Source organism: Colias eurytheme, chromosome 22 (assembly GCF_061535395.1).
Source record: "Colias eurytheme isolate Ceu_HAF_F1 chromosome 22, ilColEury1 Martin Lab GWU primary, whole genome shotgun sequence".
Classification (NCBI taxonomy): Eukaryota; Metazoa; Arthropoda; class Insecta; order Lepidoptera; family Pieridae; genus Colias; species Colias eurytheme.
Genome location: NC_143001.1, coordinates 3,867,872 through 3,894,301, shown reverse-complemented (window position 1 = coordinate 3,894,301; position 26,430 = coordinate 3,867,872). Strand labels below are relative to the sequence as shown.

Genomic DNA, 26,430 nt, shown 5'->3' with positions numbered 1-26,430 from the left:
ACCCGCATAGTGCGTATACGCTCTAAGATCCCAGAGCCGTAAGACACAACACACAACGTATCACAGAGCAAGTAATGCAACGTATTATAAATGCCGATTAACCACCGGTTAACCATGGGATAATATCTTATGACTTAAGAGCATTAAAGATAATTAATATATTATCATATAAATATAATACAGTATCATAATATTATTATGTAGGTACGCGCGATTCACGAATATGCAAACCGTATTACGTATAAAAAATATATTACAATTTACAATCGATGCATTGCGACGATCGGTTGACAGAATTTTACGGAATTTTAGCTCTTGCACTTTCAACTTACTTTACTTGACAGCTGACATCTATTCCTGTGATCTTTCAAGTTTCAATTTTGAGTTTGATTAACTAACCAATTTTTATTAAGAATTGAATGAGTTAAACTTCAGAGTGCACAATTTAAATAAAGATACATTTATTACATATTTTAACTACATTTGTTGCATTTGAAAAAACTTATCCTTCGCTTTTATTTTTATAATACTTTAATTGCGGTGGTTGCAGTCACTTTAAAATGGGAGATACAACTAAAATTAAGGTAATTCAACATTAAGCAGTGCACAAGAAAATATAATAAAAAGCTATTAATTTTTTCAGTCACTTTAATTGATTTATAGGGTGGATAGTCTTTTTATTTCTTTAATTAATAAAAAAAGTTGCTCAACGGTAGTGTTTACCTATTGATAAGGGTTATCATTTTGACATATTTCAAAGTATTATCTAACCTCTTGCGGTCGTGCTGCTTATTGCCCAATATTATTATAAAATTACGATATAAAAATGGCTTATGACTTAAAAAAAGAGGAAGAGGTCAAGGAATTTGTAGAGAACCTTGGCGTTGAATATAGATTCGGTTGCTTCAAAGAAAAGAAGCCAGAGGTGTGTCACCTATTGGGTGATTATTTAGAAGCAATTAAAAAAGATTTTACGAAAGCAGCTGCAGTATTTAAAAGCAATTGTTTAGACTATAACTATGGGAAATCATGTCTTAAGTACGGGAATTATAAGTTGGTCGGAAAAGGCGGAGATAAAAGTGATCCAGAGGAAGCTTTAAAGTTTTTCGAAAAAGGTTGTGAATTAAATGATCCCACTGCTTGCTTACATGCTGGCTTGTTGCTCACTGCAACTGGCCCGAACGCCACAGCTCCTAAGGATCTGCCTAAAGGTAAGATTTCAGACCTGCAGTACTAATATAATTAAAATAATATTTTTAATAGCTAATGAATAATTAATAAATGAGGAATGTTTATTTTAACGATTATTATTATGTAAAAAGGCTTTCACCAAACTTATGAAACAGCACAAATAAAGTTGATTTAACTAAAAAATTTATATTTTGTCATGTCATGATATCAAATGTGTAAAATACAATATTGTTGTATAAACTTTTAGACAATTCAAATATTTATTTTTATTTTTAATTACAGGTTACAACTACTTGAAAAAAGCATGCGACAAAAATGAATCTATGGCTTGCCACTACCTATCAGGGATGTACCTCAGTGGCATACCAAGAGACCCTAAACAATTTAACCCACACAACCCTGAAAAGAACAAAACAATTGACTATTTGATCCGCCCAGATATGAAAGAAGCCTTTTCATTTGCAAAGCGAGGTTGTGAGCTAGGTCATGTTTATGCCTGCGCTAATGTCAGCTTAATGTACAAGAAAGGAGATGGAGTTGAAAAGAATTTAGACGAATCGAAAAAATACTTTCAGATTGCACAGAGCTTACAAAAGGCACATGAACAAACAAAAGAGGTTAAATTCCAACAAGGACTTGAGAAATAATTATGAAAGTGTTGTTAAATATGTTGCATTTGGTGTATGTTAGCTTTTAGAATAAATTATTAAATTTTTTTTCTTTATCTGTGTCTTTCATTTTCAATAATGACAAAATACTGCCTAGATATTAGCCAAATAATTTAAAAATGGTAAAATTGGTAATGAATAAGAAATAAATTCCAAAATTTCTCCCGATCATAATATTTATGATGTTTTTACTTTAATTTTAATATTGCTTCTGCGTTAGAAAATAGGTTCATTATAATTACTTAATGACTGCAAATATTATAAACAATTATAATAGCTCAATGAATAGGCTAGCCGCACACACTCAATATTATTATTGACCATATGGAATCGCACATGAAAAAGGTTTCAATATTGAGCAATATTAAGTTACTTAAACATTGAAAGATTGTTCTGCAAAACTATTTCCTATTGATTATGTAAAAATATACAATGTGGGTGCTTAAAAAAACCACTAGTTTTATAGGTCCTATACTTCGATCATTAATAAAAACTAGACATAATCAGTGACAATAAAGTTCAACAGGATGCTCAATAAATCCGGCTTTATCTCATATGAATAAGGTTCAATTTATTTTAGTGTATATTGACCAGCTTCGGACTTTTAGATGTGTTTATTTCTTTCGACTAGAATGATAAAAAATACATTTGAGAACAGTTTTAAATTTCATTTTGCATAGGATAGTGTGTGGTTGTTTTTAATAATTGAAGGGCTTATATTAATTAGGTACGTATGATAGAACACAGTGCAGATACAGATCTTGAAGGGTAAAACCGACCATAATATATTTCCGATGATCGGCTTTAAACTCAAATCCAATTAGATACCTACAATAACAAAAGCCCATTATTTGCTAGTCTTAGATCTGTCATAAAATTCCTACATAGGTACCTACAATCAATTATATCGAGGAACCAATTTATTTTACACCATCTTAAATTGTATCCTACTAATATTATAAATGCGAAAGTTTGTGAGGATGTGTGTGTGTGTGTTTGTTACTCTTTCACGCAAATTCTACTGAACCTATTACAATGAAATTTAGCACGCATATAAAGGGTAACTTGGATTAACACATAAGATAGGTTTTATCCCGGAAATCCTACGGGAACGGGAAATATGCGGGTTTTACTTTGAAATCTAGTACCCTTATATCCTCGTCCCCCATGTAATTAATGAATATAGCTTAAGGATGCTCTCCATCATTCCATGTTGTGAAATATTATTTTAGATTGGTATCATCGGAGGATCCGGTTTCGATGAGCCAGGCTTGTTCGAGAACCCTGTAGAACGCGCTGTAACAACTCCGTTCGGAAACCCATCTGATGTTCTGCTTGAAGGTTTCATTAAGGGCGTGCCGTGTGTGATACTCGCACGTCATGGCAGGAAACACCAGTATCAACCCAGGTGAAAAAAATAAACACTATTTTAAAGCAGTACATATTATGAAATACGGTTGAAAACGCTATCACTTTTCTCTAATTTATTTCCCTTCCAAAGTTCCAACATGCAGTATATCTTCATTTGTAAAGCTTCGGTACCCTGAAGGATAAATATAACTTATTTAATTCTAAACAAATACTCATGGCATAAAAAATATATTACCTTTACAGTGACGTCAATTACCGTGCGAATATATGGGCGCTAAAGGAAGTGGGGTGCACGCACGTGCTCGCCACCACGGCCACGGGCAGCCTCGATGAAAAATACGAACCGGGGAGTCTAGTTATCATTGACGATTTTATTGATAGGTAAGGTAGTTACCCAAATGCTATATATATTTGTAAATTCATATACTGTAGACTTAACAGAATATGAAAGAAGCAAGAAAATAACCAAAATAACCATTATATAAAAAAGAGCGTGTGTGCTAAGCACACGTGTCAGAAGTGAAACTTCTTTGGCAAGATTCAAAGATACCCAAATCGTCGCCTTACTCCATGACATGACGGTATTGCGATGACGCAACCTTGAAAACTTTACCCTCAACCTTAAGAAGTTTCACTTCAAAAATAAATATTTAAAAATGTTTTACAGAACATGGGGTCGTAAATGCACGTTCTACGACCGCACTGAAGGGGGTCCAAAAGGCGTCTGTCACTTGCCAATGTTTCCCGCCTTTTGTGCTTCGGCTCGTGACGCGCTGTCAAGTGCGGCGAAAGCAAAAGGTTATGCTTGCCATCATAGTGGTACTGTTGTTACTATACAGGGGCCTAGGTGAGGTTCATAAAATTAGGAATAAACTGTTTTCTTTATGTTCAATATGTATTTTGTTTATTTTTTAAGCGGTATAAATAATGTGTTACCAACCTTCTATTGGATGATGTTGTGTGAACTACTTATAATAGATATGCCATACGGACATTAAAAAACTAATTCTATGACTTGATAGTCGATTGTATTTTTAGGTTTTCCAGTCGAGCAGAAAGCTTAATGCATCGCCAGTGGGGCGGGCATCTTGTTAATATGACTACAGTACCGGAGGTGAGCTAAAAAAAAATTAAAAATATTATGCTACTAGTATAAAGCGACACCATCAGTATTTCTAGCGATTAAGAACAACGGTTACCACTTAATTTTAGATGGTCCACCTTCTTTGTTCTGACCTTAAAGAAATATGAAAATATGATGAAAAACATTATTTTTTAAACTTATTTTACTGTACAGTTAAAACCTTTTATATTTTAGGTGGTTTTAGCGAAGGAAGCAGGACTTAGCTATGCGGCCGTAGCCCTTGTCACTGATTACGATTGTTGGAGAGAAAATGAGAAATCGGTAATTTTAACTTTTAAATCTTTTTTTACATGTGAAAAAGTAACTTAAAATTTTGTTTGCGATTGGAAAACAAGCCTTATAAAACCCCAAAAGTTGAGGCTTATAATTTTATATATTGATTTTATTTTTGCAGGTATGCGTAAGCGATGTTCTTGCAGCATTTGCGAAAAATGTGAAAAAAGCAGCCGACGTTATCGTCGACGCTATTCAGATTTTGGCCGCTAAAGCCGATCATGCCTATTTAGAAGCTCATAAGGTGTTTATTTTTTATTAATTATTCATTTATTTATTTATTGATTAATGTTATGCGTTACTTTATTATTTCTGCATTTATTTTTTTTACATGGCGACACCAAAGAATCTCTAATACTTTTCTAATCTCTATCAAGCTGCATTTATTTTAGGTTTTTCTTTTTTTTCAGGAACTGGTTTCGTCCGCCATCATGCTAAAGGAATAATCGAAGCGTTCCCCTATTATAATATAAGCTGATCTTTTTATACTTTTATCATTATATGTATTATAAAAAGGAAATAAAACAATACATTTTGCATGTAATTATTTATTTAAAATCCACATAAAAAATGACAAAGTACATTATTCACGCCGTCAATGTCTGTGATAATTCTTACCTATTATTTATTTATTTTACGTATTTGACTTGTGCCAACGGTTGCGTTTGTAGCACAAACAATCTTTAGCGATATCTACACGAGCTTTCTATAGCATAAAATATATATTTTAAACGTGTTAGCATTTCATTTATATTTAACTAGCTTTCCGCCCGCGGCTTCGCACGCGTTTTCAAAGAAAAACCCGTCCCCGTAGGATTTCCGGGATAAAACCTATCCTATGTCCTTTCTCGGGTATCAAAATATCTCTATACCAAATTTCATGCAAATTGGTTCAGTAGTTAAGGCGTGATTGAGTAACAGACAGACAGACAGAGTTACTTTCGCATTTATAATATTATAGTATGGATTTTTTGTTTCATTACATTAATTTATTAATTGTTTTGTTTTTAAGAATTTAAAACTACAGCATTTATATACTAAAATTAACAATGCGACATTAAAAACATAATATATCGAGAAAAAATTCAATCAATCCATTTTTATTGCGTTTGGAAACTTTTTGTAAATGCTTTAATTTACTTAAAATGCGTTTTGCGACTTAAGGTTAATATAAAATCAAAAGATATTTCATAAGCGATCATAAACACATCTAATTTGAATGTAAAATTAGTTTGACATACATGTTTGGACAAAATTATTTATAATTTATTCGTCTGAACGCATCTCAAGAACTATTTGTTCGTTTCAAAGTCCAAAAGCTATACTAACATTTACGCGACAATCAAAAATAATGAAGAATCAATATAATTCAAAATACGCGGGAAAAATTGTCTCATAGACTCCCACCAAAAGCTAGAACATATCATTACATTAAAAATGAATTATTTATCAAAAATCATTTTAAAATTAATTAAAACAACTCGTGTAGACCGCGTCACTTAACCCTTATGTAACTCCCTTTACCCACAACACATTGCTTAGTATCTAATCTACGCTTATCTAAGCGACAACTATCTAGCTTTAATTATAAAATAAAAGATCGAATTCTACTCAAATGCTTCACGAAGTATCGATGGATCTGTGAAGAGAGAAAATTCAGTTATTATTGTATAATAATTTCCAGAAATAAATTTAATTGATAACATGTATTTAATGTACAAACACCATTAGGCTTCGTAAATATTTTGAGATTTGTCACTGATCTATAATATAAAAAAGATCTTTTGTGAATATTTAAAAGTAATGCCGATTTAGAAGGAATTTTTAACATACAGTGATTTCATCACATTTTAAAACCACCATCTAACTGGCCCAGAGGTTAACACAAAGTGACAAGAACATAAAAGTTAAGTTTCCTGGGTTCGATCCTAGTACACAGGATTTCAAACACAAAAATACATCTAGATCAAAATCAAATGTTCAATAAGCACAACAGTAAATTTTTGGTCAATCTATGCCGGTATGCAGTGTTACCGCTCTACTATGCGTAGTGAAGCGCTTACATTTTTATCATCTCTACCACTCTACACACAACTACATCTCTACCGCTCTACTTACCACTCTCCCCGAACAACAATTCAACTTTACAATTCTATTGCTCTACCCAAAGCACTCCAAAACCACTCTAACTACAACTCTATCGTTCCAAATCTCTATCGCTTGAACCGCTCGACCAACGGCTCTTTCTCTATCGCTCTATCCACAGCTCTACATCTCTAACTCTCTCCCCCTAACCACACCCCGGACACTCCATACAAAATTATCGTTTTGACAGTCACACTGTAGAGACTGCAAATGGACACGGTTGGCACATTTGTGACTAGCGTAAAAAAAATATTCTCGTTTTTCTGATGAAATACATCCGTAAACAGCACAATATCTAACCATTTTCTACGAAAAACGATAATCGCAAATCCAAAATAAGAAAATTACTATAAGTCAATTTGATTAATGTTGTCAATCTTCGTTGCGTATCGTCCTTGCAGAAAAATGCGGACCATTTTTAGCGTGATCGTGCGGGGTGAGGTAAGTGTTTAATTTTGGCGGGAGGCGGAGAGTGTCCGTTCTGTAACGTTTAGCTACTATTATGTATTCTGTGCCCTAACTCTACACTACCCACCAGTTCTTAGTCCACGGGTTACGCGCATGTTGTCCCGGTATCATATCGAGCAAGTACTGCCGCTGTGCGTCAGCCACGCGTTGCATCTCGGCCGCCATTGCCGCGCTACTGCTGTTGCCCTTGCCGGCTGAATCGGGAACAATTAAATTTATTTATTTTCCCATCACAAATGCACAATCAACACATACATTGTTAATCTATATAGGGTAGATAGGAAGATAGGATTGTTAATCTATGTAGGCAAAAGAATTTGTTTGTAAAGTAGGTTTACGATCGAGATGTTTACGTGATAACGTCTTATTGGTGGCAGCGCTCGAGATGAGACGGGAGATCGGTCCGTCTCTCTCTCGTTATACCTGCGATCGCGCTCGTGAGGTTTTGGTGTGACACAAGTTTCTGAACATGTCACCCGACTATCACGTCAAAATTAAATTTAATTAAATTTATTTATTTTCTCATCACAAATGCACAATCAACATTGTTAATCTATATAGGGTAGATAAGAAGATAGGATTGTTAATCTATGTAGGGAAAAAATAACAATGTTATCTAGTGTTTGATTTTACGCGAGTAGTATACATTTAGAAATTAAAGATGTTAAACGCGATTTATTCATTATATTGTTTTCCCATGACCACGCTCGCTGCAAAGCATGCGAAACGTCGGAAAAATAATATAATGAATAAATCGCGTTTAAAATCTTAAATTTCTAAAAAAATAATTTTATCTATAGGTCATAGTGTCGCATGGCACATCATAGTGTCTCGTGGCACGTCATAGTGTCTCGTGGCACGTCATAGTGTCGTGCGGCACGTCATGGTGCCGCATTGCACGATACAATAGCGCGTAGCACATTAAAATGCATATTTTAATTGTCTGTAATTGGAATATCCTGCTATATTATATACCAAAAAAAAATCTAAATAAAATAAATGTACATAATATGTTGGAAAATAAAACCTAATAATCACAAACACCGTACTCACATCGCTTGAGCGCACTAGCCTGCGCCATAGCCAGCTGGTAAGTGTACAGTAGGGGGGAGAACTGCATCATGGCCGCTGCGGCTGCTGCGGGGGACACTCCTGCGCCGCCGCCCACACCGCCCACACCGCCTACACCGCCTGCACCGCTTAGTCCTGGATGAAAAATAACAAGTTTATTTTCACACCACTGTTAGTGTTATGATTATACAAGGTGAAAGGTAAAACATTTGACAAATTTAGACAGGAGCTTCTACCCATGAAACTGAACAACTTTTGTTCTACAACTTTACTGAATTCGTAGAAAAAAATTTGGACTTTGTATGGAAATCTGTCAGCTGATTAGTTTCCTTACGAAGTCCAATTTTTTTTTACGAATTCAGCAAAATCGTACAATTCATAATTTATTAAAAGAATTCTTGGGGCGTGATCTACAATCGATATTGAAGCCAAAAATATAGTTTTTAGAATTTCGTCTATTTGTCTGTATGTGTCCGGGCTAAACACAAAAAGTACTATCAAACTTTACGTGAATATTTTATATTTCTAACAGGTTGGGTCAACATCATTTATTTAATTATCATCTTGCTAAGACCAATAGGAGCGCAGCAATACGGGCAAATTTTCATACAAAGAGTGTTAATGCCGATACAAATACAATAGTTTTTCCACTATATATTTTGTGTAATAAAAAATCGGCTTAGTAATGAATTAGAATATTTGCTTCATTGTTCTATTAATTTTTTTTCATCATTGTCATAATCGCAACAAAAAATCGATCACTGTGACCATCGGCATCCTTACTTGGAATCCCACCTCATAATATTTTTTTTATCTAATATTGCACGCCTCATAAGCGAAGCGTTGAGGTGGGTACTACTGTCACTTCGCGCAAATCATCTGGTTTTTCAAACTTAAAATGTCTTTATGTATCATACATTGCACTTGTAAGATAATACATACACTCACATATTAATAAAAAACACTATTTTTAACATTCATGATATTTTTGATGTCATTTTGATAGCGACCGAAATACTTTACTAATCGGGTCTTTTTTTTTCTCTTACGCTTGAGTATGCTCAGGAATAGAACCCTTTCATTTTTCAGGGTCTGATTCGATGTGGTTTAATTGTTATTAAATAGACAAAAATAATAATTAATAAATAATTATTAAAAAAAATTATGAGGCGTGCACTTTTGGATTTTCCAAATTTTTTTAAATGTATCATACCTCTCAACAGCTGATGCTGCAAAGCCTGCATGGCGGCAGCGCTGTGTTGTTCAAATGCCATTTGCGCCGCGGCAGCCGCTGCCAATTGCTATTGAAAAAACACATTTTTAGTACTTTAATGATTTTTATGTGTGGAATAGATGTCATTAAAAAAAAATCTTGTTTTTTTTTGGAGATTGGTTTGAATAGAAAAAATTTCTATAAGTATTAAATATTATTATAAATGTGAAAATCGGTGTTAAATCTATTTTAAAGTTACACTTGCACTATTAGATGTGAAGCCCAAAAAAAAAATAGTTATTAGAGAAGTTTTATGGGAAACTACAATTAATTCAAACGAACGGTTTTTTTTATTGTCGTTTTTATTTTTAGTATTTACCTGGTGTTGTTTGCTACTGCTACTGCCTCCTTGGCTGTTGCTACTCGACGATGAAGCTGCGAACATATTTTTTATACGTTTTAATAACTAAAAAAAATTATTACTATTTCTACTTTCTATAACAACTGAATTTGCGAATTTGTAATTTTATGACTAAAAAAATTGGTTGTGTGTAAAGTCGGTTTACTGACGATAGTTGAACGTGACAACATCCGATTGTGCTTCTTTGTCGCTCGTACCGCGTTCTCGCTTGCACTTCAAGCCTTACATGGAACGCCTCAGAGCGAGGTAACGCCGCATGAGTCATGTTTTTTCGAGCGTGCAGCCGGCTCAATCGAATTATAAGACGTTGTCACGTCAATATACACACAACAACAACAAAAACAAATAAACATTAAAAAAATCAATAAATAAAGAGCGTCGAATCGAATTACCTTTACCTTTCTTGGCGGGCACTTCTGATTCACGCGCACGGTCACTGTGGTGCCCGCGGAGCGACTCGGACGAACTACGACTGTAGAACGAGATATTCAATTGTGGAGGGTACATTTTTAGTTAAAATAATGGTATTTTTTTAGTTTTATAAGGGCCGATTTTTCAATGCTTGGATAAAACTTATCCGTCCAATAAAGTATTACACGATAATATTAAAATGTCACGTAAACTGTCAAATACGGGCAATTAGAATACGTTTTTAAAATGGTAGTTTTATACATTATTCGACGAATAAGTTTTATCCAAGCATTGAAAAATCAGCCCCAAGATTTAAAAGAATAGAAAAAAAGCTCCATCAACAATTTTTTTACAGTTTTTACAAAGGACCATGACATAATGTCAAATTGTGCGATCTCAGCAGTTATGGCATAAGTGAAAAATGTAAATTTATTTATAGTCAATTTTCAGACAGGAAATAAAGGACAACGAGAAATATGGGAGAGTTACATAGTTACATACATTACATGTATTAAATTTATATATTTATTTTTATATCGAATTAGGTTAGATGAAAAAAACTGAATTTTTCGGCTTATTACAGAAACTTAATTTCGATAAATTATCAATAATAATTATTATCAATTGCAAATTATTAGACAAAATACTAGGCAAAATATTTTTTTTTAATTAATTTCAAAAAAGTTAAGTAAGTAAACACAAATAAACATACCTGTTAGGTTGCGGCGAAGGTTTAGGGGGCGGCGCGGACGCAGCGGGCGGTGTTGGAGCGCCCGAGCCGCGGGACAGACGGGATAGAGACGACTGAAATATCATACAGTTCTGTATTTGTATACTGCTATTAGTCTAAGATCCGAATATAGGTCGACCTTCACCAGCGTGATAATAAAATGGGCCCAATTTCATAATAAACTAGCAGTCCGCCCTGGCTTCGCCCGTGGTACATATTTACGTTTTCTCTACATAAGAACCACCCTCGTACTTCAAGGAATATAATAAAAAAAGAATTATCGAAATCAGTTCAGCCGTTCTCGAGTTATGCGCTTACCAACACATTTTGCAATTTATATATATATATATATATATATATATATATATATATATAAATAAAAATAAAAATAAAAAAGCCTATTTATTTCATACAGATATGTTGACATTTTTACAAAGTAACGCTTACGCGGTAAAAAATAAGTGTATACAAAACTTGATTGTTAATAGTGTTAGTAATTGTAATTTTGTTGTATTCCAATGCTAATATTAATTATTTAGTAATTGTAAATAAATAAAAGAAATTAATTTAACGTAATGAACTAAAGTAATCAATCTGCATGAACCCCTGTCTGGGTAAAGGCCTCCTCCAAAGCTGACCACCCGTCTCTATCTTGCGCTATTTGGTACCACAGAGGGCCGGCTGTTCTCTTGATGTCGTCGTCCCAGCGTGTTAACGGTCTCCCTCTGTACCTTTTGCCTAGTGGGCCATTCCACGTTGTCGTTCTCGCTGTCCATCTTTGATCAGTAAGTCTGGCGACGTGTCCTGCCCACCTCCACTTCAGTTTTTGTGCATGACTCAAAGCATTAGTTGCTTTAGTAATCGACCTTATTTTAGTGTGCCTAATTTTGTCTAATCTCTTTATCTTCAACATACTACGTTCTATCCCTCTTTGGCAGCTATTTATTTTATTTTTTATTTTTGAAGTGAATTTCCATGTTTGGCAGGCATACGTCAAACATGGTAGTAGACTTGAATTCAAAACCTTCGTTTTGAGATTTGTTGGCATGTTGCTTTTAAAAATTTCTTTTAGGCTCCAGTATTTATTCCAAGTACATTTAACCCTTCTGTCTGTTTCTAATTCGTTATTTCTTTTGTCAAAACTAATTCTCTTTCCTAGATATACGTAAGCTTGCGTATATTTCAATGGCTTGTTGTTAACTATTATTGGTCTTTTCCAGCCGTTTGTCATTACCATAGTTTTAGTGGTATTCATTTCCAGACCTACTTTTGTACTGCTTAGATGTAAGGATTCGATCATAAGCTGTAACTGAGAGCTTGTCTCCGTCAGTAAAACTAAGTCGTCTGCGAATCTGAGATGAGTTAGATATGAGCCTTTTATATTCAAGCCCAATTTGTTCCAATTAAGTTTATTAATGATAGATTCAAGAACGGCTATAAATATGGTTGGAGAGAGCGGGTCGCCCTGTCTTACACCTCTTGCTATAGGAAAACTCGGGCCGAGAGTTTCTAGTTTGATTCTGCCTGTATTATTATTGTATATATTCTTTATGACTTTTATATATATTTCTTCGACTCCTTGTTCTCTCAAACTTTCCCATATGCTTACGTGTGAAACTGTGTCGAATGCTTTCTGGTAATCTATAAATGCTATATATAACGTTCTCTGTTGCTCTTGATATTTTTCTATAATTTGTTCTAGGGTGTGAATATGGTCGACTGTACTGAAGCCTCTTCTGAAACCTGCCTGCTCTATTGGTTGCTTTGCTTGTATCGTCGTGCTGATCCTTGTATTTATAATAGATGAAAATAGTTTATAGAGGCAAGGTAGTAGACTTATTGGTCTGTAATTGCCGATATCCTTTGGGTCCCCTTTTTTATAGAGAAGTATTATGTTTGATTCGGACCATTGCTTTGGTGTTTCCGATTTGTTTAGAATAAGATTAAAAAGTTTAGTCAAGGGTGTTGATAGAGCTGTATGTCCTAATTTTAGTGCCTCATTTGTAATGTTGTCCGAACCTGGGCTTTTCTCTATTTTTAGTTTCTTTATCATTAGACCGATTTCTGTTTCATTAATTGGATGAATCTCATTGCTATTCGTGTTAAACGTGTTAGAAGAGCCGGTTAATTCTGTCTGCGGATTTCTATATAGGTTTCTGTAGAACTCAGTTGCTGCTGTTATAATATCCTTTCTTTGGTATATAGTTTTGTCTTGCCCCCTCAATTCGTTTATCCAGCTTTTCTTTGTTCTGAGATCCTTGTAAGCTTTCTTCGTACTTCCAGTATATTGTAATTGTTTTTTTATGGTATCTTCTCTATAGTTTTCGTAATCTTTTTTTATATATTTATTTCCTAGTTTGTAAAGAGCGGAAAGTTCCATTTTCATAGAACGATTTTTATTTTTGATTTTTTGTAGTTCCTTTCTTCTTTGCAGCAGTTTTATTGTTCGTGTTGACATTATTTTATGTATTCTATTAGTGTCCTTGTGCTCTATTCTTGCGTATGTTAAGCTTTGAGTAATAGATTCTAGTATTGTATTGTAAAAAAGTTGTGCCGAGGTATTTTCTGAAAAATGACTTTCTGATAGCATGGAAGTTAGATTCTCTTGGTACTTAGTTATTTCTGTTTTACTATTCAGTGTGCTAAATTGATTTTTAATGAATTTTGTTCTACTTATTTTTTGATTAACAAGTTTTGCTGTTGCTCTTAGTGCTCTGTGGTCCGACGGATAGTTTAGATTCAAAGTTTCTATGTTCTGAAATATTCTTGGTTGGTTGGAGAGTATATAATCTATCTCATTTTTATGCTTCCCATTCGGCGATCGCCATGTCCATCTTCGGCTAGGCTTTTTCTTAAAGCATGTATTTATTATCGTTAATTTATGTTCAAGTGCGAAATCTATTAGTCTCTGTCCTCTATCGTTTCTTTCTCCATATCCATATTGTTTCGTGATTAAGTACTCATCTTGCTTGGGGGCTCCAATCTTTGCATTAAAGTCTCCCATTATTATAATATTTTTATGTGCCTTTTCCAGTTCTATTTCTATACTTGTATAAAAGTCTTCTATTTCTTCTTTGCTTCCTGCCTCGGTTGGTGCATAAACTTGTATGATAGATAGCTTGTAATTTTGAAAATTCATATTAAGTGTTGCGACACGTTCTGAAATTCCATTGAAACTTTCAATGTTGGGTTTTAGGGACTTTTTTATTATAAAACCTACTCCATATTGGCCTGGTGTAAGTCCTATATGACATAGTATAAAGTTTTCATGTTCGTTTATTTCGTTTCCCAGTCGTCTTATTTCAGATAATCCAATTATGTCGTATTTTATTCCACTTAGGGCCTCTTCTAATTCTAGAAGGCGATCGTATGTTGATAAAGTTCTGGTGTTGTATGTTGCGATATAAATTTGGTTGGTTTGCTTGTTGTATTTGCTAATTTGTGTGCTTTTTATTACTGTGTTTGTCTTTGGAGGGTTGTGGTCATTATCTTCCACGGTGACCGGCCGGATTGGAAGATTGTTTTCATTATGTGTTCCTGTTTGATTGTTTGTGCTATATTTTTTGGAGGAGGGGCCTAGTTGCTATGCGTTCTTGTTTTTTTCCTCCTGTTTGTTGCTTGCTTTGGTTAGGTTTTTGTTGGTAAGAAAGTTCAGCATGCCTGGTTTTACAACTCCTTCCGAGATGCTGCTCGAGCGTCGAGCCGGAGGGCGAGATGATTCAGATTTAGTTTTTTTATTCGTTTGTGAGGCTTTTTGTATGTTAAGCTCTACTTCTGGCGAAATCGGAAGTGTTCTTTTATTGTTGGCTTTTAATATAACTAATTTGTCGTATTTTAGTATGGCTAGGTTGCCCTTAGCTCTCTCCGACTTCAACTGTTCTTGTAGTTCCTTCCTCTTTTCTAATACGTACTTCGGATAATCTTCTTTCATGTAATACGGAGTTTTCTCCAGTGCTTTCTTTTGCTTAAATGTTTTTATTTTTAGGCCGAGAGTTGTGAATGTTACTACTGTTGGGCGGGGTCTGTCACCTTTCTTTCCTATTCTTTTTATATCTTGTATGTCGCTGTATATTAGTTCTATAGAAAGATATTTTTTTATCCATTTAATAAAATTAGTTTCCAAGGTGTCGTAAGATGTTTCTTCTTCTTCGATACCGAAAAATACTATGTTTCTTTGTCTTGACTGTTTTTCCATGAAGTAAATTCTTTTTTCTTGGTTTTCCACTAATTGATTTAATTTTTCATGTTTTTCCTCCAGTATAGATATTTTTTCTTGAAACAGTTGGTTGATATTTTGAGTTACTTGCTCTGTGACGGTTTGAGCACTCTCTTTGATAGTTACTTTTTGTTCGTCGAGTTCTTTTTGAATTTTGTTAAGGGCTTTAAGAACTTCCTCCATTGTTATTATATTTTTCTAAACTGTATTGCACGCCTCATAAGCGAAGCGTTGAGGTGGGTACTACTGTCACTTCGCGCAAAACATCTGATTTTTCAAACTTAAAATGTCTTTATGTATCATACATTGCACTTGTAAGATAATACATACACACACATATTAAGAAAAAACACTATTTTTAACGTTCATGATATTTTTGATGTCATTTTTGTTATTTAAACTAGTTAAAAAACAGTTTAAAAAAGTTCTGTCTTGGACGTCCGTGTGTCTGTATGTGCGGATCCTTTTTCTTGTTAACACGATAGCGACCGAAATACTTTACTAATCGAGTCTTTTTTTTTCTCTTACGCTTGAGTATGCTCAGGAATAGAACCCTTTCATTTTTCAGGGTCTGATTCGATGTGGTTTAATTGTTATTAAATAAACAAAAATAATAATTAATAAATATTTATTAAAAAAATTATGAGGCGTGCACTTTTGGATTTTCCAAATTATATTTAACTTTTATCGCCCTCTCGTGATAGGTCTCCGTATTAAGTAATTTGTTTGCGGCGTTTAGCGTTCGACTTTCGTTGGTAACTGGTTGTTACTTTGGTTGTTGGTGTGGCTTTTTAAATAATTCCCATTGATATTACATGTTCAGAATTCATTTTTAGAAATTTTTAAACTTTATTTTTGAGTTATCGTATTTGAGTCACTGTTTTTGATAAAGAGAATTTAGTTTAATCGAAAATAGAAAATAATAAAATATTTTTTATTAATGTGTCCCAGCGAGATTCGATCCCAGGTTCGATCGGTTTATATGAACTTTACGCATTCTTCCGGAGCCACAGTAACATTAGTTCAAGTTGCGAAAGTTTGAAATATATTTAACGCAAACTTGTATTTTTAACAATTTACAACTAGGTGTCTCTGTTGTGATGTTTAATTATTGATGCTTAATATAATAATACAGTCACTAGGTGTCGCATTTATAAAGTTATTTTGCTTTGTCATAAATGTCACTACTTTAAATCATAAACGGATATTGTCATTATTCACTTGTTGTTGAAAATAATTATTATGCACTGTTTATTGATGTAATTTTGATAAATATAATCCTTAGGCTTAAAAGTTTATATTTTTAATTAGTTTTTGTTTGACGTCCACAAAATAAACTGTTACGACGGTAAAGTTTTAGATAACACTTTTTGACTTTTTCTTTGAAAAGTACTGGTTTTATTTCGTAGATAACACTACCACTGTATATTTGTGTTTCACTTATCACTTTAAGTCACTTTCCACTGATAATTAACACCTTTTAGTATTTTTATTTTAATAAATTTACGGAGCACATAGTTTTCATGTCACCTGTCACCTGTCACTTCACTTCATATATATATATATATTATATATAATAAATTTAGTCTATTAAAAAATCTATTAAAGATGGGTTTGCTGAAAAAATCCTGGACAGGATATTTTTAGTTAATTATTAAAAAAATCTTTTTATTTTCAGTGTTGAGATAATAAACAATTTTGTTATAAATATATTTTTTTTCTATCATCCCATCAAGTAAAATTGGTCTTTTTCTATTATCACGCCCGTGAAAGTCGACCTATGTTCGGATCTTCTACTATATGTGTATCGACATAGAAATTAAACTGGGAAAAAAAAATTCGCGTTTTTTTGATGAAATACATCCGTAAACAGCACGTAATATCTAACCATTTTCTACGAAAAATGATTATCATAAATCCAAAATAATAAAATTACTTTAAGTCAATTCGATTAATGTTGTCAATCTTCGTTGCGTATCGTCCTTGCAGAAAAATGCGGACCATTCATAGCATGATCGTGCGGGGTGAGGTAAGTGTTTAATGTTGGCGGGAGGCGGAGAGTGTGCGTTTTGTAGCGTTTAGCTACTATTATGTATTCTGTGGCAATAGCTTAATAAATAGATTACCTGTGAACGTGCGGAATGCGAGTGTGAATGTGCCGGTGGGGGCGCGGGCGGGGCCGGCGGTGGAGACGCGGCCGGTGCGGCCAGGCGGCGCTCTATCTCTTGCTCCTGTTGTAGAGCGCGTACGAACGCTGTCTTGAGACGCGCTGTGTGTTCCGCCTGTGATTGTGAGAAATATTGGTATTTTAAACAAATAAAATCAGTAAATTTGAAGTTCTCATGAGCGAATAGAGTACTTTTAGTGTTATAAAAACGAAAAAAAAATGTCGTGAAAACGTAACAAATACACTCCCATATGTTACGCATTCACGCATTACCTACATAACCACTTACCGCGTTGTCACGTAACTCTGCAGCGCTGTAGCTTACGTATCCAAATATCAAATGCTGAAGAAGTAGGTACTTATGCCCCTTTATTTCGCTATTATCCAACCTGTTACATTGAATGACTGACCGGTTGGTTGGTAGTGACCCTGCCTTCCACAAGCCAGAGGTCGAGTTCGATTTCCACCCAGGCCAAATATTTGTGTGATGAACATAGATGTTTGCTCTGTGTCTGGGTGTTAATTATAAGTATTTATTTAAAATTATATATGTATGTTTATCATCATACATACAATTTCCATAACTTAAGCGAAAGCTTAGTATGGAATTAGATCGTCCTCCCTAGACAAGTGGCTTTCTATTAGCGTAAAGTTGAATAGAATAGATTATGAATGTACGAGATTGACGTTTGATTATGACGACGACGACGATTGATTACGTCAATCTCATACATTCATAATCTATTCTATTAAACTTTACGCTAATAGAAAGCCACTTGTCTAGGGGGGCGTGACGAGTATGGAAATTGTCCTGACATATTTAATGAAAAGCTATCAACCTTGAGCGCGCGCTTCACATTCCCCGACACGCACAGCTCGCACAGGCGGCGCGCGGTGTGCGGCGCGGGCGCGAACGTGGCGTCCTGCCGGCGGGCCGGCGCGCGCTCCCAGCGCCACACCGGCGTGAAGTCGCAGCCGCACTGCGCGCACACCGCCGGCACTGACGAGCGGGGGAACCTGCGCACACGTGTACAACAAGCTTTAGTATAGAGTGTGGGAACCTGCACACACGTGCAAGCTTTAGTATAGAGTGTGGGAACCTGCACACACGTGCAAGCTTTAGTATAGAGTGTGGGAACCTGCACACACGTGCAAGCTTTAGTATTGAGTGTGGGAACCTGCACACACGTGCAAGCTTTAGTATTGAGTGTGGGAACCTGCACACGTGCAACAAGCTTTAGTATACAGTACAGTACGATTCACGAAAGATGACCACAAATTGGCAAATTGGCGGTACTTGCGCAGACGGCTGCCATTTGTGGTCATCTTTCGTGAATCGTAGTACTGTGTATGCAAATTAAACATGCGAACGCGGAAACCTGCACACACACATGCGTAGTAAATATAAGCAAGTGAACACTGCCAGAATGTACACCTGCACAAACACACACATACGTGATCAATATAAGCAAGTGGACACCTGCACAAACACACACGTACGTGATCAATATAAGCAAGTGAACACTGCCAGAATGGACACCTGCACAAACACACACGTACGTGATCAATATAAGCAAGTGAACACTGCCAGAATGGACACCTGCACAAACACACACGTACATGATCAATATAAGCAAGTGAACACTGCAAGCACTAAGCAGCTAACCGTACGTGCATATGTAGCATCCTACTAATATTATAAATGCGAAAGTTTGTGAGGATGGACGTTTGTTATTCTTCACGTAGAAACTACTGAACCGATTACGATGGAATTTGGTATGTAGGTATGTATCAAAATAACAAGTACACAATTTCAAGTATTTGTAAACAACAGAGATTTAAAAAAAAAATTACTTTACTGAAATTTATAAATAATAATCAGTCTATAAAATAATCATCAAATCAGTGCAGTTGTTTTAGTTCAACGAGAACAAAATCGCATACTAGTGAGAAAATGAAACAAACTCACCGATCCTCATTAGTAAGGTAGTCGACCACATGCTCGAGCCCCACCAAATACACAAAGTCCGTGTTGCTAGGCGACGGGATGAAGTTCATCTCTGGCGGGGGGGGTTTTGGTGGGGGGATCTGGTAAATAAAAATATTATTTATGACTAATATACCTGTGATCCAATTTCTTATTAGTGATTTTTTTTTAATGCAGTAAACATTTGTGCCACTTTTTTATTACAATAAAAATGGCTTCCGACAAAGTAACTTATAGAAATAAATAACATCATGTGTCAATTGAAAATTTAAATTGTAAGGCATGAAAAAGTTCGCAAGAAATAGATCATATATGCGGAACGTTTATTCTTCAATTTCTTTCTCTATCATTTCTACAGATGCACATACATATCTATGTACAATATGAATTCTTTCAAGTTTCCGCAAAAGCTAAACTTCTAAAAAACTGATTTAATTCATATTATTTCTTATAAATTTAACCTTTACCTGCAATAGCGTCTTCTCTAGTTGTTTTCTAAGCGCCAACTTGGCGGCCGCTTGACGCTGCGCCGGAGTCTGCGTGTCCTCCGAACTGCGACTCGCCTGTAGCAACAATATTCGTATGGCTTTGTTAAATAAATGTTTTTTTTTTTCTTTTTCGTTATAATTTATTGTTTTCTTTAGCTAATTGGACATTATATAGATTAAAGATATATTTGTTTTTAAATATAAACAGCTTGCTAAATATTTCTTTTATGAATAAAATAATGCAGACTAAAATAATAAAACCTGTATTTTATCCCCCTGTTAATAATGGTTTTTACAGGGAAACAGCAAAGCATAGAATAAGATTTGATTCAAAAAGATAAATATTTTTTTTTATTTTATCTCGTCGAATTCTAGTCTCCTTTTTTATAAAATTACTTATTTTAAGAATGTAAACAAAACTAACCTATTCTTAAACAATATACTAAATACTAGACTATAATTTAATAAATATAAAAAATGGACATCACTTCTCATACTCACTGCATCACTTGTGCTACTTGTCACCGAAGAGTTATCCTGTGCAGGCTTGTAATGTACAATTGTTTATTTTATTTACTCATTTAAAATCATTTTTTGGTATATTTGCGGGTAGTTAACGTATTTTTTTTAAACATACTGTATATGGTATACAGCATGTTCCAAAACTTTAAATATTCATGTAATGTAAAAATAGATAACTATTAATTTGAACTAACCTATTTATAAGACTATTCAATGATTGAAACTTTAAATAGCACAATATTATCTAGTCATTTCATAATTATGTTGATTTGAATTCGGGTATATTCGACAAAAACATACAAATAATAAATGTTCTTGATTTTTTTCATAGAAGATTTTTGTCTGAACGAATATACACACATATTAAATGACTTTCACATAAAAAAATCACCTAAACATGAAAAAAACAAATTTCTCTATACTTTAAAATAGCAAATAAATAATATTACCTTAGGAGCAGCAAGTTGTGAGGCCGGCGGTGGTGCCGGTGTGATCGTAACAGACGGGGTAATACTTGCACCGCCACTCGTTGACGACTGGAATACAATAATTAAAGGTTTAGTATTAAAAATATGGTTTAATAATTATTTCTATGGTAAAGTGCTCGTACGAGTACATAATATGAAGAAAAATACAAATACACATAGATATGGTGAGTTGTAAAGTATGGTACAATTGTGGGTAATTAAAAATGGAGTTATCTTTGAAGTGAAACTTCTTTGGGTGCGTTGAGAGTAAAATTTCAAGGTCGCGTCATGGCAATACCGTCACGTCATTGCAATACTGTCATATCATGAAGAATGGCGACGATTTTGGTATCTTTGAATCTTGCCAAAGATGTTTCACTTCTGAAACGTGTGCTAGGTATTTTTAAAGTGAAACTTTTATTACATCGTCTCAAACTTTTTGGTCTGTGTAGCGCATGTCGCGTGACGGTCGGCTGCCGAGTAGGTATAAAGCAGTGTTCGGAACCGTACGATAATTATCGTACAAATACGATAATTTTGTGCCTAAGTTTCACTTTAACCGTAGTTTCATAAAACCACACAACATTTTTAATATTATCATTGTTATTTGAAATTACCTGAGTGCGATACGGGCCGGGAGTAAGTGTGGCTCCTCCCGGCAAGCTAGAGGTCCTCCGGGACACATTGCTCACAGCGTTCGTGCTGCTTGCTGTGTTATTGTTATTGTTGTTTGCGCGCTGTTGATATAACAAAATAGTCACAATTATAAACCATAATCCAACAATATGTAAAAACTATATTAATAGATCGCATCACTGTTTAATATCAGGCTAGATAGCAGTCAAATATCTTTTTTGACGTGATAACGTTTTTAAAATCGTTTTAGTCGGGTGACATGTTCAGAAACTTGTGTCACACCAAAACCTCACGAGCGCGATCGCAGGTATAACGAGAGAGAGACGGACCGATCTCCCGTCTCATCTCGAGCGCTGCCACCAATAACACGTTATCACGTAAACATCTCGATCGTAAACCTACTTTACAAACAGCCAATTTTTTTTATGAGGGAGGAGGCAACACTGATGGTAAGGTAAGATGGACGTTCAAGTGAATCAAAATCGAGTTTAAAGGATTAAATTATAGTTAAAAAATAGCGTATAAACTAACCTTGCCCTGTTGATGTGCGGGAGGCGGTGCTGGGGTCACAGTCACCCCCGGCGGTACCACACAACCACTGCCAGCCAAGGCTGTTCCCGTTGAAGATTCCTGTCATGTACCGAGTGTTTTATTTTATTTATTTATTTATTTACTAGCTGCTCCGCGCGATTTCACCCCCGTGGCTCCACTCCTATTGGTCGTAGCGAGATGATATATAGCCTATAACCTTCCTCGATAAATGGGCTATCTAATAAAGATTTGGGTTTTATTAAAAAACAAAAAGATGTCCATAGATATATAAATAAAATATGAATAATAGATCGCCTGTTTACTTAAAGAATTTAGGTTACATACATGGCAATTCGAGAATTTAAATTTTAATACCCAAAATGGCAAAAGCAAATTGAAGATTTCAAAAAGTGTAAAAATATATAAATAAACCAATTTAAAAATGACGAAATATACGTGTACGTGATAGTACAACAACTGAGTAAAATTAATAATTATTTTGATTTGTTTTAAGTATATCTTGTTTATATTATAAAATTATTATTTTATTTAGCCCAAACTCAAACTCAAACATTCATTTATTCAATTAGACTACTATTTAGTAGCACTTTCGAATCGTCATTACATGAGTATTTTTAACATTTACCACCGATTCGGAAAGCAGTATCTATGGAGAAAAATCGGCAAGAAACTCCATAGTTGCTCTTTTAATCAAATCAAATATGAAGCCAATTAATCAAATCAAATATGATACATCTTATCAAATTACCTTAACAGGAGGTAAACTGGTTGCCTGTTGCGATTGCCTCAGTTTCCTCAACAGCACAAGTCTAGTTTCTTCGGCACGCAATTTCTCTCTCAACGCGCGCAGACGACGATCGCGCTCCCATATTTCGGCGCTTGATAATTCCTGTAAATATTAATAATTAAATTAAATAAAATCTCTTAATCAATAAAATAAAATAAGTTGTTACATTTTGTGTGTTTATTTGGTAGTAAGACAATCTAATGATGCAGTTTTTGATTTTATCGAAATCGACCTTGTGACATTTTTGCACGCCTCATAAGCGAAGCGTTGAGGTGGGTACTACTGTCACTTCGCGCAAAACATCTGATTTTTCAAACTTAAAATGTCTTTATGTATCATACATTGCACTTGTAAGATAATACATACACACACATATTAAGAAAAAACACAATTTTTAACGTTCATGATATTTTTGATGTCATTTTTGTTATTTAAACTAGTTAAAAAACAGTTTAAAAAAGTTCTGTCTTGGACGTCCGTGTGTCTGTATGTGCGGATCCTTTTTCTTGTTAACACGATAGCGACCGAAATACTTTACTAATCGAGTCTTTTTTTTTCTCTTACGCTTGAGTATGCTCAGGAATAGAACCCTTTCATTTTTCAGGGTCTGATTCGATGTGGTTTAATTGTTATTAAATAAACAAAAATAATAATTAATAAATATTTATTAAAAAAAAATTATGAGGCGTGCACTTTTGGATTTTCCAAATTATTTCGATATTTTTGCCGATTTTGCCTAACTCACCCAGTTGAAAAATTTACCCTATATATTATAAATACGAACATATATGAATATATTAAAACTTGAAATATGCATGATATCTACATAAACTCTATTATTTCAGAACTGTTACTAAAAAATACACACAACTAATAAGATAAACTATATAACAAGCGGTACAACAATATTTTAAATCGATAACTTTTAAAAAATATACACAACCATAATACAACCCCATCAAATTAAAAGTAAAACTTACTCTATGCCCCACAATAGGTAGCAGCGATTCGATTAAAAACATAAAATTAAAAGTAAAACTTACTCTATGTCCCGCAATAGGTAGCGGAGGTTCGTTTTCCTCCTCCGATTCTTCATCGTCTCTCGGATCTCTTGGTGACTCTATGGGTGGTGGTACAGCACTCGCTGTTATAGACACGTTTACTGGTGTCGAGTTTAACTTGCTGCTCACATCTGTGAGGAAACCGTTGTTTTTTTGAGGGCCGATTTTTCAATGCTTGGATAAAACTTATCCGTCCGATAAAGTATTACACAATAATATTTAAATGTCACGTAAACTGTCAAATACGGGCAATTACAATATGTTTTTAAAATGGTAGTTTTATACATTATTCGAATAATTAATTTAATTTATATTATCCGTTCATAGACATACAGCCTGTTTCTGAATTGTGTATTTGATAATAAGAATGTCTCAAACCTTAAATCAAATCTCAATCCAAAAAACGGCCGACACACATAGCTATTCCTTTATTTGGCACAAAAACAAAAATACAATAAGAAAAAATAAAACAAAATAGCTTACACTTGTTACCTGTAAAAGGTGCAGATGTAGGTGGTGCTAACGTAGGCTTTCTATGCGGAGGCACAGCTGGTAGCAACACAATATCGGGGCTCTCCGCGTAACTACGTGTCTCTGAGCGAGGGCGAAGCACCCGCTTACCACTAGCGCCCTAATTAAGAATAACAGTAATTGTATTATTGTAAAATTATGGTAAAACGAAATTAAATGAAACTATGTATATACATACAAATGAAGAGCAAAAAAAAGGAAATCTACCCAATAAATATTCAATTACTATTTTAATGGGCTTATATAATAAGAATATAACAAGATTTCAAATAATTATGCAATATGTTCAAAGCATGTTTTAATAGCAATTAACAATTAAACCTTTGCTATAGAGTTGTAAACCAAATTGAAATAATATAATTGTTCATTATTACTTTTAGTAAATGAGATAATACTTACTCTCTCAATCTTTGGTGTGCATTAAAAGGAAAATAATAAAGTGTATTTCATACATATGATTATCATTTATCATAACATTAACACCATTAAACATATCTGTGTTAATGACAAATATTTAATTAACAATACTAATTAATTACATATTTCTATGTGTGTTTGTGTGCACAACACAACACGAAGCTGTTCAATAAATAACAACTTCATAAGAACATAAAAGGAATACATAATTGAATTCTATAAATTTGTAAAATTAACTATCTAAACATGTTCTTATGTATGAATATAAAATAAATAATAGTTAATGCATTTAAAACTCTCAAATCAGTTGGATTTCCAATTCATACAGGAAGATAATTTATAATAACACAAGAAGAGTGTTTTTATTGCAACTTGACCACTTTTATTTGTGTTGTAATTTCTTAATGTAGTTATTGTAACATAACTTATTGCAAATTACAATACACTTACTTTTATATCATGAGATGTGATGTTTTATGTAAATGTCAAGGATAGAAAAAATGAATTGAATACTAGATTCCTTATAACTATGAATTTGTATCTTTATTAAATTAGCAGTGGAGACAAATAAATATTAAAAATACAAAGAATGGTTTACTTTATTCATAGTAATAATTAATTGGTCTAATAATAGAAAAGGGATAATATAATACAGTTTACACATTGAATAGGAAGGTAGAGAAAATATCTATTGTAAGTAAATGTTTCAATCAGATTTAATGCCACAGGAATAACATTTTATCCATTTTAATAGTTATAAATTTAAAATCTTACATGTGGAGGTGGTTGGGCAGGAGTAATGGTAAGGCCACTTGCTGTAAGGGCTCTTAACTCGCTCAATTCCGGTGGCAAGGACCTGCTGAAATAAGATACATTTTTTTTTTTTACAGAGCCATAAATATAAATGAAGATTAATAATTATATAGGATATCTTTAAGTTTGGAAATACATCACCCATGTCTAATTTCTCAAGCTTAATATTTTTGTCAAAATATTATGGTGTAAAAATTCGTAAAAAATTGTATGTGATCTTGTTGAACATCTGCATTTTGAAATTTTAAATATTTCCACACAATAGTTAGATTGTATGTTATGTACGAAGACACCAATTAATCATGTTTATCATTAAGTAAACATCATTTACCTCACACTCAGGTCGACCGCCGAATCGTCAACGTCCATTGTTGTCTGAACAAATACCCGAAATTATACAATCACTACGAAAATCGATACTTCCCAATTAGTTGACACTAAATAAACATGCGGCGTAACATAATAACACCAAATTAATAGTACTCTATATTGTTTTCAGTTAATTCAATTTGTTAAACACAAAACGTTCAATACATATTTAGATTATGCTAATAAAATTGAATTATTTAGATCATCACAAATCACAGGTCACAATCATCCAGACGGCTTCAGGGATGATTGATGACAGTTTGACAATAGATCCTAATTTCTATGCCACAACAACATCAAATTTACCAATA

At 34.0% G+C, this 26,430-nt stretch overlaps 4 protein-coding genes across 8 annotated transcripts; 2 read left to right on the top strand and 2 right to left on the bottom strand.

Moving 5' to 3' along the window:
• Positions 1 to 349: 349 nt before the first annotated feature.
• Positions 350 to 5,186, top strand: LOC149898630 (S-methyl-5'-thioadenosine phosphorylase-like). The gene is made up of 8 exons (XM_090115200.1): positions 350 to 584; positions 3,092 to 3,267; positions 3,474 to 3,611; positions 3,898 to 4,077; positions 4,269 to 4,344; positions 4,549 to 4,635; positions 4,769 to 4,891; positions 5,058 to 5,186. Exons 1-8 carry the CDS (start codon positions 561 to 563, stop codon positions 5,091 to 5,093), a joined length of 840 nt encoding a protein of 279 aa, XP_089971326.1. The 5' UTR covers positions 350 to 560; the 3' UTR covers positions 5,094 to 5,186.
• Positions 621 to 1,915, top strand: Coa7 (Cytochrome c oxidase assembly factor 7). The gene is made up of 2 exons (XM_090115202.1): positions 621 to 1,211; positions 1,474 to 1,915. The coding sequence occupies exons 1-2, from the start codon at positions 827 to 829 to the stop codon at positions 1,836 to 1,838; spliced, it is 750 nt and encodes a 249-aa protein (XP_089971328.1). The 5' UTR covers positions 621 to 826; the 3' UTR covers positions 1,839 to 1,915.
• On the bottom strand, positions 5,180 to 26,430 carry simj (transcriptional repressor p66-beta simjang). 5 transcript variants are annotated; one of them, XM_090115194.1, is made up of 19 exons: positions 26,082 to 26,430; positions 25,712 to 25,796; positions 24,473 to 24,620; positions 23,972 to 24,120; positions 22,890 to 23,030; positions 22,121 to 22,219; positions 21,571 to 21,690; positions 20,936 to 21,022; positions 19,944 to 20,039; positions 19,459 to 19,577; positions 18,329 to 18,506; positions 17,449 to 17,604; positions 11,089 to 11,180; positions 10,358 to 10,437; positions 9,924 to 9,979; positions 9,545 to 9,632; positions 8,314 to 8,466; positions 7,328 to 7,454; positions 5,180 to 6,286 (listed from the first exon to the last, which is right to left on the bottom strand). In XM_090115194.1, coding segments are annotated over exons 1-19 (2,013 nt in total). In that variant the 5' UTR covers positions 26,120 to 26,430; the 3' UTR covers positions 5,180 to 6,285. The 5 variants fall into 5 exon arrangements, with proteins under 5 accessions (XP_089971320.1, XP_089971322.1, XP_089971324.1 ...); XM_090115196.1 differs by having other exon boundaries at positions 5,180 to 6,288; positions 10,364 to 10,437; XM_090115198.1 differs by having other exon boundaries at positions 5,180 to 6,288; positions 24,482 to 24,620.
• On the bottom strand, positions 13,317 to 15,526 carry LOC149898629 (uncharacterized). Its single transcript, XM_090115201.1, has one exon. It carries the CDS (start codon positions 15,503 to 15,505, stop codon positions 14,690 to 14,692), a length of 816 nt encoding a protein of 271 aa, XP_089971327.1. The 5' UTR covers positions 15,506 to 15,526; the 3' UTR covers positions 13,317 to 14,689.

Bases quoted from the DNA above. Each gene is read 5' to 3' on its own strand.
- LOC149898629 (XM_090115201.1), bottom strand. From the start codon at position 15,505: ATGGAGGAAGTTCTTAAAGCCCTTAACAAAATTCAAAAAGAACTCGAC.
- simj (XM_090115194.1), bottom strand. From the start codon at position 26,119: ATGGACGTTGACGATTCGGCGGTCGACCTGAGTGTGAG. The intron at 17,605-18,328 runs GTTGATAGCTTT...TCACAATCACAG, and splicing joins ATGTGAAGCGCGCGCTCAAG to GCGGAACACACAGCGCGTCT. The intron at 7,455-8,313 runs GTGAGTACGGTG...TTCCCGATTCAG, and splicing joins GGCTAGTGCGCTCAAGCGAT to CCGGCAAGGGCAACAGCAGT.
- Coa7 (XM_090115202.1), top strand. From the start codon at position 827: ATGGCTTATGACTTAAAAAAAGAGGAAGAGGTCAAGGAATTTGTAGAG. The intron at 1,212-1,473 runs GTAAGATTTCAG...TTTTAATTACAG, and splicing joins TCCTAAGGATCTGCCTAAAG to GTTACAACTACTTGAAAAAA.
- LOC149898630 (XM_090115200.1), top strand. From the start codon at position 561: ATGGGAGATACAACTAAAATTAAG. The intron at 585-3,091 runs GTAATTCAACAT...ATATTATTTTAG, and splicing joins GAGATACAACTAAAATTAAG to ATTGGTATCATCGGAGGATC. The intron at 4,636-4,768 runs GTAATTTTAACT...TTATTTTTGCAG, and splicing joins GGAGAGAAAATGAGAAATCG to GTATGCGTAAGCGATGTTCT.